Below are 11,378 nucleotides of genomic sequence, written 5' to 3' on the forward strand. Positions count from 1 at the left end.
TTCTATTATTTTTGGGGACACTATACAGGGATTATTGCCTGGAGCACAATAGAGGGTGGTATTATTACTGGAGGCACTCTAGGGGACATTATAGCTGCTGTGGACACTATAGGAACATTTGGGGTAATTTATCAAACTGGTGTAAAGCAGAACTGGCTTAGTTGCCCATAGCAGCCAATCAGATCTCACCTTTCATATTTGACAGCTCTTTTGGAAATCCAGTTCTACTTTACACCAGTTTGATAAATGACTATAATTATGTCTATTAGGGTCACAATTTTTTCAGCAGTATAGTACCTTGGACATTGGGGAGCAAAACGGGCACAGTATTGGGGGTGGCAGCAGGATGACACTGTGGGGACACCAGGATGAGGAGGTTGATGGAAAAATTGAGAAATCTAACGTGTCTGTGTTACAAACTGTAGAGACGAGATGAGGCTGAAAGAATTTGCCATGGTGGTCTGGGTCAAATGGAGGAGAAGAGGAAAGAGAAGGTCTACATGACAGGAGCTGTCACTGGATGTAAGAGGTATGTGGTGCTGTATTCTCCTCCATGTCTTTTTTATTATAATTATATGTATTTTAAATTTGGCGACCAAATTTTTAAGTTTAGGACCCAATTTGGAGTATTCTTTTTAGTCTGAAGATGTCATATGGCCTAGGAATCGACTGTGGCGCTCATGAAGCACCGCAGCCTCTTCATACAAAAAAAAACTAAACTAAAATAGAGGTAGGGGCCCAAGTTGGGTAGACAGCCCCGGGCCTATCATGCACTTAATCCGCCCCTGGGAGCAGCCGTTCAGTGAGAGAAGCCTCTCAGTAGCATCAGGAAGGAGCCGGAGCGCTGATTAGGCTCCGCCCCCGGCCACGTCATAAGAGCGCGAAAAGAGCACGCACTCCGCTCTCGGTTTAAAGAAGATGAATAAAATGGCCCCCGGCGAGGCGGGGGAGTAACAATGATATGGCATCCCCAGCAAGGGGGTTGTAAGGCCCAGAGAGAGCGGAGACCGGAGGGGGAAGTGCGCTGCCTGCAGAGAGTAGCCGCTTCATAGAAAATGATATGCTGCCAAAGAAAGCCATAAGGAGCAGGAGCGTCAAGAGACGCCTGCCCAGCTAAGTGCCTCCAGACCCTTGCACCCCAGACAGAACAAGCAATGACACCCAGATCCCCTTCACCCAGGAGGCCCATAGGTCTTTAGTGCAGAGGGAGGGAGGACACAGAGGACATGGCTGCCTTGCAGCTTCATACTTATCTGCTCCTGCAGATCTTCTCCCTCGACTCCAGGACCAGCAGGGATGCACCTCTTCAGACTTCCGACTGCCCAGGAGTGCAGTGCTCTGGCGGAGGGTGGCAGCAGGTGACCCAGGAGCTGGTGGGATGCCGGAGCTAACAGGTCGAGCCCGGATCCACTTGCCTTCTCGGGGGGATAATGGAGGAAGCCTGGCAACGTCCAAAGACGGCGGCGGCGGGCACTCCATGGGGGACCAGGAAGGCGCCATGCCGACCTGTGTCCCCATCTAGAAAGAAAATAACAAACCGGAGTAGAGATAGTGTAGCGTGTCAACCTCCTTCACCGGACACTAAGCAAAGACTGAGTTCCTCCTGGTGGAGTCGGGGGGTATAGCCCGAGGAGGAGGAGCTCTTTTGTATTTACATAGTCTCCCTCCTACTAATACCTCTAAGCTATACCCATGGTCTGTGTCCCCCAATGGATAAAAGTACGAGAAAAACGATTTTATATATATTTGTAAATGAGGCTACTAATGTTTCCGGAGCCCAGCACAGCATACTCCGAATCTCCTCCTTGCTCCCAGACATCCCAAAGGTAGTGCAGTGTCGGCATAGTGTTCCTTCCCTGTGCTGGCATCAGCCTCAGGGAACAAACTGCGCATGCGCTAGCTCACGCATCGCGAGATTACAGCGCTCTAGCTTTGTGACGTCAGGTAGCAAGGAGGAGATTCGGAGGAGGCGGGGCATGGCTGGACTCAGAGAACACTGGACTCATCTTGGAGACAGGACTCATCTAAAATTAATTTACAAGTCTTTAAAATTGTTTTTTTGACACAATAAAAGCACAGAGAGCTATGGGGACTGGGTATTGCGGATGTGCTAGCGGCAATCTAGCAGCCCATGTCCTTAGCTCTATACCCAAAATCCAGGTGACAGGTTCCCTTTAATAAAGGAGCGTCATAGCTCTGTTCCCCATTGCCTTCTTGGCGGTAGAGGTGGAAGGGGTAGGGCGGACAATATAATTTACTCTGACAACTAGGTACAACAGGGAAGCACAGTTTTCCCTGTTTCCCACCGAAAGGGAAAAAAAAATTAAAAATACTAAGGCCTCATGCACACGGGCGCTGCTGTATTGCAGCCCGCATTGAATGGGTCCGCAATCCGAGAGGTGCGGAACAGAAGCACTACGGAGCTTCCGTGGTGTTTCTGTCAGTGTCTCTGCACTGCAAAAAACTAGAACATGTTCTATTTTTTTTTTTTACAGTGCGGACGGATCACGGACCCATTCAAGTTGAATGGATCTTAATCGTCCCAGGCACCGCACGGATGTTGCCCGTGCTTTGGGGACCGCAAATTGCCTGCTGCTGTTTTCTTAAAGACTTAAAATATGCTAATGAGCCTCTAGGTGCTATTAGGGCGTTGCTTCAGCACCTAGAGGCTCAGTCTACGCACTCTTTGGCACGCCCAAGTCCAGTTGATTGACTTTCAAGTTCTCCTAATGCCTCGTTTCCACTGAGCGGATCGGTTCGGTACGGTACGGTTCGCTATTTTGGGTCTTTCCACTATGAAAGCGATCCATACAAGCGAACAGTACCGCACTATTCAGGGTCCTGCTTCAGATGTAGGGCCATAGAAAAATGGAACGGTTCGGTTAGGGCGGAGCTACTTGCGTCACACAATACATTCTCCTGATTGGCGGCCTGAATAACGTCAAACGTAAGCACAACATAAAACACGAGCTGCTGGATGACCTCCATCTTTGTTGTTTGTAGCGTCGCGTTTGTTGTCGCACTAGTGTGACGTCACGCTACGCATTTTTTTTCTAAACCACGTATGGACCCGGCGGCCCGAGTTGCAGTGAAAATGCTCACCTAAATAGACCGGACCATTAAAAATCTTCCAAACTGTGCCGACCCGAACCGATCCTCTCAGTGGATACGAGGCATTAGTGTCCTGTAAATTCCGCGCCGTTCAGTTTAGTATTTGGCGCAGGCTCAGTGAGTGAAGGACGTGCTCCTGCTGCCGGCTTCCTTCCTTCGGCGCAGTGAGGAAGCCAGCAGCAGGAGCGTGTCCCTCACTCACTGAGCCGAATACTAAACGGGACAGCGCAGGCGCGGGATTTACAGGACGATGAAGAGAACTCGAAAGTCAATCAACTGGACCTGGGCGTGCCAAAGGGTGCTTAGACCGAGCCTCTAGGTGCTGAAGCAATGCCCTAATAGCACCTAGAGGCTCATTAGCATTTTAAAAAGTCTTTATTTTAAGAGAACGGCGGCAGGCAGGGAGTTATAAAACATACTGTTATGTAGTGCTGACATTAGCGATGTGCTAATGTCAGTCAGCTACCTAATGTTATTTCTCACGACAGAAACCCTATAAGCTAAGACTGATTACTTCAGTGTCTGCAGGAGGGGGTACAGCGGGTAGGAGAAGTTTAGGCTCCTAGTGGCAGTAGCTATACCCATGGTTTTTGGGTCACCCATACGAGCAAGAAACTAAGATTTAGTCTTACCGGTAAACGGTTTTCCAGGAGTCCGACATGACAGTACCCACTGGAGGATGTCCTATTGGATCTCTGTAGGGACAGGAAGCGTGAGAGGTTAAAAGGCCCCTCCCCAGCACTCCCACCAGTGTTCTTTCCAATTACTAAACCAGATAGGATCCAAAGCATTTATTGAACTTCCATGTTAATCTCACATTGGAAAAGTAATTAAGGATCCCGGCAATAACCGGAAAAAAAATAAATGGGGGGGTAAATAACGGGTACTGTCATGTCGGACTCCTGGAAAACCGTTTACCGGTAAGACTAAATCTTAGTTTCCAGGACGTCCCTCCATGACAGTACCCACTGGAGAACTACCAGCTTAATAACTAGGGGGGGACCACCGCCTGGAGGACCTTACGACCAAACGCCAGGTCCTGGTTGGCCAGAGAATCTAGTCTATAATGTTTAACAAATGTAGAGAAACTGGACCATGTGGCGGCCCTGCAAATCTGCTCCATTGAAGCATCTGCTTTTTCTGCCCACGAAGATGCCACTGCTCTGGTGGAGTGGGCTCTTATAGATAAAGGGCAAGTAAGTCCTTTCTGTATGTAAGCCTCGCGAATCGAGTCTCTGATCCAACGGGCTAGAGTCTGTTTCGAGGCCTTGTTGCCTCTGTTCTTTCCTCCAAACAAAACAAAGAGGTTCTGCGATCTTCTCCAAGGCGCTGTTCTCTGCAGATAAGCGAGAATTGATCTTCTTACATCCAAGCAGTGGAATCTTCCTTCCTTCGCATTCTTAGGGGAGGCACAAAAGGAGGGAAGAATTATTTCCTGATTCCTGTGAAATGGAGATACCACTTTTGGCAAAAAGGATGGATCTAATTTCAAAATGACTCGGTAATCCAAAATCTTCAAGAATGGTTCCCTGATGGAGAGGGCCTGAATTTCTCCAATTCTACGAGCGGTGGTAATGGCTAGTAGAAAGACTGTTTTAAAGGAAAGTAACTTATCCGATAACTGGTCAATTGGTTCGAAGGGAGAACTACAAAGACCCTCTAAGACTATATTTAAGTCCCATGGGGGTACTATCTGTCTAATAGTGGGTCTCAACCTGGAAATGGATTTTACAAATCTCCTAATCCACCTGTGGTCTGCCAGAGGAGTGTCAAGAAAACTACTCAAGGCCGAAATCTGGACCTTAAGGGTACTGGGTTTTAGGCCCAAATCGAAACCCGCCTGTAAAAAGTCCAGAATGCAGCCTATAGACGGGACTGAGACCCCTGGATGAGAGTCTGAAAGCCATGATGTAAATCTCTTCCATATCTTTAAATATATGGCCGAGGTTACAGGTTTGCGGCTTAGCTTCAAGGTTGAAATTACCTTATCCGATAGGCCTTTACTTCTCAGGATCTGCCTTTCAGGATCCAGGCCGTTAGTCTTAGTTTCTCTAGGTTCGGGTGTTCCAGGGGCCCCTGTACGAGAAGGTCCTTCCTTCCTGGAAGAGTTATTGGATCTTTTAGGAGCAAATCCTTCAACAGCGGGAACCAGGCTCTCTTCGGCCAAGCCGGGGCTATAAGAATAAGGGTCGCTGAGCATGTTTTTAGTTTCTTTGGGATCAAGGGAAACGGAGGAAAGGCATACGCCAAGTCCATCTCCCAATCCTGGGATAAGGCGTCTACCCCTAGCGGATTGTCTCTCGGATTCAGAGAGAAGAAGTTATTCACCTGGGTGTTCCTCCTTGAAGCAAATAGGTCTATCTGTGGGAACCCCCATTGGTGGCAGATCTGAAGGAAAAACTTCCCTGTTTAGGCACCACTCGCCTACATCGAGACAGTGTCTGCTTAGGAAGTCTGCCGCGGAGTTCTCTGCTCCTTTTAGGCGAACTGCAGAAACTGAGAGGACTTCCCTCTCTGCCCAGTGAATTTTTTTTTCTGATAAATCCTGAAGTAGAGTGTTCCTGGTTCCCCCCTGACGCTTCAGGTAACACACAGTAGTCACGTTGTCTGACAGAACTTTGATGTGGTGGTTGGAGAGAATGTGTTCCGCCGTCTTTAGAGTCTGCCATACCGCCTTCAGCTCCCTGTAATTTGAAGATCTGTGGCTGTCCAGGAAGAAATGATCCTTCAGATGGGCACCCCAACCCCACTGGCTTGCATCCGTGGTAATGACTATGGATGGAGACTGGTTCCAGTCCACCCCCTTTCTTAAATTTTTTGGGTTGGTCCACCAGGATAGAGAACTTAGACACTGCTTTGTAAGCACTATCTTTGAGTTTAAGGAATGATGATCCCTGTCCCAAAATGCCAGGACTGCGATCTGTAGGATCCTGGAATGAAACTGAGCCCACGGGATTACCGAAATACATGATGTCATTAGGCCGAGAATCTTCATTGCCTCTCTTAGAGTATGGACTTTTCTTTTCTGGAAGGATACTATCTTTCCCCTTATTTTCTCCTGCTTCGATTCTGGAAGGAAGGAAAATTGATTCTCTGTGTCTAAGAGAACTCCTAAAAACTGCTTCCTGGTGCTTGGTACTAGGTCTGATTTGGGGTAATTTATTACCCAGCCCAGATCCTTGAAAAGGGCTATGGTCTGATGGATACTGCTCTCCAGATTCTGTCTCGTGTCTGAAATTAGGAGAAAATCGTCCAGGTACGGCACAATTCTTATCTGCTGTTGCCTTCGATATGCCACTACCTCTGTGATGACTTTTGTAAAGATGCGAGGGGCAGAGGATATTCCAAAGGGGAGACACTGGAACTGATAATGAAGGACTGTCTCCTCCTGGATGATTGCAAACCTGAGAAATTTTTGGTATAGTGGATGAATCGGGATGTGATAGTAGGCATCCTCCATGGTACATAGGAGATCTCCTACTGAAATTAACGGAATTGCTGACTTTATGGATTCCATCTTGAACTTGTGGTAAGCTAATGACTTGTTCAGAGTCTTCAGGTTGATGATTGTCCTGTAGGTTCCATCTGGTTTTCTTATTAGAAAGAGACTTGAATAATGACCCAAGTATTTCTGATCCTTGGGTCATTATTCAAGTTTCTGTAAGTCCAGACCGCGAAATTCTAACTTTACACCTTCTCGGACGGAATTGAGGATCCACTGATTTTGGGTAACCCGAGTCCAGGATTCCCCAAAAAAGCGGAGCCTGCCCCCGACTGGCCTGATGTCATTGTTTGCCTGGGCCAGGGTTTGGGTTGAAGAGGAAACCCCTACCTTTCCCTCCTTTAGGGTAGCTTCATCTACCTATTTTACCTTTCCCTCTCTCCGAGGTTGTAAATTGCTTAGAGTTTTTACGAAAGGGCTGAGGCTTTTTTACTGTTTCTTCCGGGAATCCCTTCTTTTTGTCCGCTGCACTTTCCAGAATGGAATCGAGGACCTGGTCAAAAAGGTATGCTCCGGTAAAGGGGATTGCACATAATTAATTTTTAGAGGCAATGTCTCCCGTCCAGGATTTTAGCCAGAGGGCTCGTCTTGCCGTATTTGTAAGAGCGTCATTTTTAGCTGCGAATCGAATAGATTCCGCAGAGGCATCTGCCATGAAGGACGCTGCAAACTTTAATAGGGGTAAGGATTCTAATATTTCCTCCCTGGATGTTTTCATCTTGAGATGATGTTCAAGTTGCTCTAGCCATAAACACATGGGGCGGGCTACCGAGGTTGCTGCAATATTAGTATTAATAGTGACTGCAGAAGATTCCCAGGCTTTCTTCAGAAGTCCATCCATCTTTCGATCCATAGGGTCTTTTAACTGTGAGGAATCCTCGAACGGTATGGACGTCTTCTTCACAACCTTGGCCACCTGAATGTCGACCTTCGGAATCTCATCCCAAAGTTTAGTTTCTTCAGGGTTGAAGACCAGCCTGCTCTTGAATTCCCTGGGTACATAGAGCTTTTTGTCACCCTCTTCCCAGTCATCTTTAATAAGATCCTGCAAATAAGAATTCACAGGAAAAAGCTTCCTTTTCCTGGCTCTTAATCCGCCGAACATTTCGTCCTGTATTGTACGTTTCTGCTCCTCTTCCTCCACCGCCATGGTCTGTCTTACTGCTGTTAGGAGTGAATCAAGATGTTCTGTAGAAAACAGATATCTTCTAGGTTCCTCCGCCAAGGAAGGGGGAAATTCTTCCTCCAAATCGTCCGAAGGGCACCCGGGTTCTTCCTCGGAATCCGAAACTAACTGTACTCTGGCCCACTTGGACGGAGGGGAAGAGGGGACTGGAAGGGAAGGGGGTTGACTCATTCCCGCCGCCTGTACTTCCTCCCTCACAATGGCTCTTAGCTCCTCCAGAAAGGACGGTTGTTCCTCCTTCAGGATCTTCGCTAAGCAATCTGTGCAAAGGGTCTTCTTATAGGACTCCGAAAGCTTCTTAGTGCAAGTTGCGCACTTCTTAGCTTTTTTTCTTGGAGTCCCCATGCAGTCTATGTGCAGTCTCCTTTTCCACCTTAACAGGGGGAGGAGATATATAACCTGGCCAGTAGGAATCTCACCTAACCAGTGGATACTACTTACAATATTTTGGATGAGGGGGTCAGCAGCAGTCTCTAGCTTGCTCAAAGCCTGGGCCTCCATGATGCAACAGCCCGTAGCTAACATCAATGCTTTTTAAAAGGACTTACCCTTCTGGCCCTGCCCTCATCGCCGCACGGATCCGCCTCCTCTTCTGGGGGACTCATTCCTAAGAAGAATCGACCCCTCATGCGAGGCCTCCGGCTGAGGCCTCCAGCATGGATGCGCGCCGCCATCTTCACCGCGTCACTTCTGGTCACATAGGAAGTGATGCGGACCGTGTCATCAGAGGAGCTCAACTGGAGAAGCCGCAACAGCGTCCTGGTACCGCGGCCTGCAGCAGAGAAAGGTACCCGGAGAGCTAGGGGACCCCTTCCCAGAGGGGTGCTGGCTTTTTAGGCCATGACAGAGGCTGAAGAGGAGAGGCATGAGCCCCCCGACCAGCCTCGGCCTAGTGATGTTCCCTACTATCCAAGCAGGGATTCCTCCTCACTGCTCCTATCTCTGTAGGGACAGGAAGAACACTGGTGGGAGGGCTGGGGAGGGGGCCTTTTAACCTCTCCACGCTTCCTGTCCCTACAGAGATCCAATAGGACATCCTCCAGTGGGTACTGTCATGGAGGGACGTCCTGGAAAAAGGATTTTTGTTTTTGGCTATTACAGCAACATTGGACAAAGTCAATAAGTTAAAGGGAACCTGTCACCTCAAAAATACTTCTACACCTGCCAGCAGTACCTCATAGTAGCCCGCAGTCTGATAATAATCTTATGTTTCATCCTGTAGTCAGATGCTGCATGAGCTCAAAAAACACAGTTTTATTCTCCATCAGCACTATAGTGCCAGTCAGCTTGAAGTCAAGGGGGCAGCGGCCTCTTGCTTCAAGTCAAGGTAACCACACCCCCTCTTGCCTGAGACTGACAGCCTGCAGTTCAGCCGCGATTGCCAAAGCCTCGCGCATGCGCAGTGCGCTCTGTACTCGTGCGCAATCCCATCTCCTGCTGCCGCTGTTAGCTGGAAGAATTATTGTAACATGAATTTACAAACGCATAGCATTTTTATCTCTCTCCTCTTTATGGCATGTAAAAACAAGTCACAGTGGTGTGTAAATGCTCTATAGGTTTTGTAAAAAATATGCATGTCAGAGGGAGTGTTAATGGGCAACTAAACCTTTATTCAAAAAGCGCAAGAGAAGAAGTGCATCTCAGAATCCTGTGCCCCTTCTGCTTGGCTTTTCGATCGTATGGAGTACAGATCCAATATTCTTTCTATGGACCTGAAATGCCACACACTCAATAAAAGGTGTGCAGAGCTGATAAGAGGCAGAGTGCTCCGGGCATCACTTCTGTCCCTTCCTTTTTTTGGCATAAAAAAAACACAGTCACAAGGGCTGGTTATATGACCACATAAAATATTTGGGCCTAGTCAGTGTAGTATATGTTGTGTACATACATACATTTTACATACCACACATTAAAATACAAAACCATCTGTATGTTTTATATGTTTATGCACATTTTAAAAGGAAAATCCTAAATATAGATAAATACACTGTACATTAAAACAACTATATGAAGTAGGATCACACTTCTATCCTGTGCATTGTATATCTGTGGCACACAGTCCTAGTTATACATGCATGGGGTTGGACATGTTCTTTAGTGTATCCTATGGGAACGGGCTTTACTCTTGTGCAATATGTGACCACTGACAAACATTAGATAGAACCCAACATTTTTTATTTTTTTTTGATCGACTAAGATAGCTAATGGAAATAGTTCAATGATCTAGGTCAGTAATGGCTAACTTCCAGCACTCCAGCTGTGTTGAAACTATGACTCCCAGCATGCTCCATTCATTTCTATGGAGTTCTGAGAACAGCAAAGCGGCATCTTGGGAGTCGTAGTTTTACCACAGGAGTGCCGGAGGTTAGCCATTACAGATCTAGGTGATCTACAGTGTCTCTATCGGGTAAAATCCCTACATGCCAGTCTTCAATTATTTACAGTGTTAGTTATTGTATTTACAATTGTCCTCACTTCACAGAGGAAAATGGCAAGTCTGTCTGCTAGTACTGTTGACCAAACATCTCCAATCGTAGATATAGTTTTATATGGGGGGGACTACAGAATCTGTCCCATGAATAGCCCAACATGGCACACACATAACCCTGGCAATGTGCTGGTATGTGAAATCCTACAGCAATCGAGTGCAATAAAATGTTTACTACAGCAAAGGCTGCACGATCACTAGTAGATTTAGACTGCGGACCAGTAGATGCTCAACACAATACTGATAGCTACTTCTCAGTTTGCAAATATTTAATGCATTTAATATGTAAAAAAAAGTTGGAAAAGGCCTAAATAGAAGTGAGAACAGTCTATGGCTACAGTTCATATTGGCTTGTACAGCAATGTGGTGACATATTTCTTCTTGTAACGGTGAGTAGCACTTAATACCATCACGCCATCCTAAAAGAAAGAAATAAACAAAGATGTAATATAGTCCTTTACATGCATCTTCAGTAGACTGAGGTTAATGCGTTTACCTTGATGGAGAGGGCATATAGGTGATTTAACATCACATGGTTTGGTTCTGGGAGCAAAGCTGGATCACACTGGAAAACAGCAGAAATATTCAGTTAAATTCAGCACTGTAAACCACTAAATCTAAAGTGTTTCTTATGCCTAGCTAAATCTAAGTATTTCGTATTTCTAGCCTACTTTTAGCAGACTTTAGAGGGTTTTTCCATCTTTGGGGGCTTTTCAGGCAGACCTCCCATGTGGACAGATATGTGGAGGGAAGCACATTTACCTGCTCCATGCTGCTGGGTTCTGGCTCCTTTGCTCCCCCATTGCAGTGCTCTAATCCCCTCGTGTGAACATCGGGTTTGACAGCCTGTCAACCAAACAGTGGCCACAGCGGTAACGCGCTCCCCTTACATCATGTGACCCACTGACCAGACGCAAAGGAGTGCGGCCAATGATTGCCTGCAGCCATCAAGCTGGATTTTGACACATGGAGACCTAAGCACTGAAGAGGGGGTGGAGAACAAGTAAGGCTACTTTCACACTCGCGTTTGGTGTGGATCCGTTCAGAAAATACAACCGCATGCATCCGTTCAGAACGGATCAGTTTGTATT

The 11,378-nt window shown here is 47.0% G+C and overlaps 1 protein-coding gene across 1 annotated transcript in view; it reads right to left on the reverse strand.

Annotated features, from left to right (window-relative positions):
* Positions 1 to 9,721: 9,721 nt before the first annotated feature.
* PRKAB1 (protein kinase AMP-activated non-catalytic subunit beta 1) overlaps positions 9,722 to 11,378 on the reverse strand; it is a 33,176-nt gene continuing 31,519 nt past the window's right edge. The window contains exons 6-7 of the mRNA XM_040416528.1: positions 10,784 to 10,852; positions 9,722 to 10,706 (exon numbers count right to left, since the gene is read on the reverse strand). Of these exons, the coding sequence (XP_040272462.1) occupies positions 10,629 to 10,706; positions 10,784 to 10,852 (147 nt within the window). The 3' untranslated portion in view covers positions 9,722 to 10,628. The remainder of the gene's footprint in view (positions 10,707 to 10,783; positions 10,853 to 11,378) is intronic.

Source organism: Bufo bufo, chromosome 2, assembly GCF_905171765.1.
Source record: "Bufo bufo chromosome 2, aBufBuf1.1, whole genome shotgun sequence".
Classification (NCBI taxonomy): Eukaryota; Metazoa; Chordata; class Amphibia; order Anura; family Bufonidae; genus Bufo; species Bufo bufo.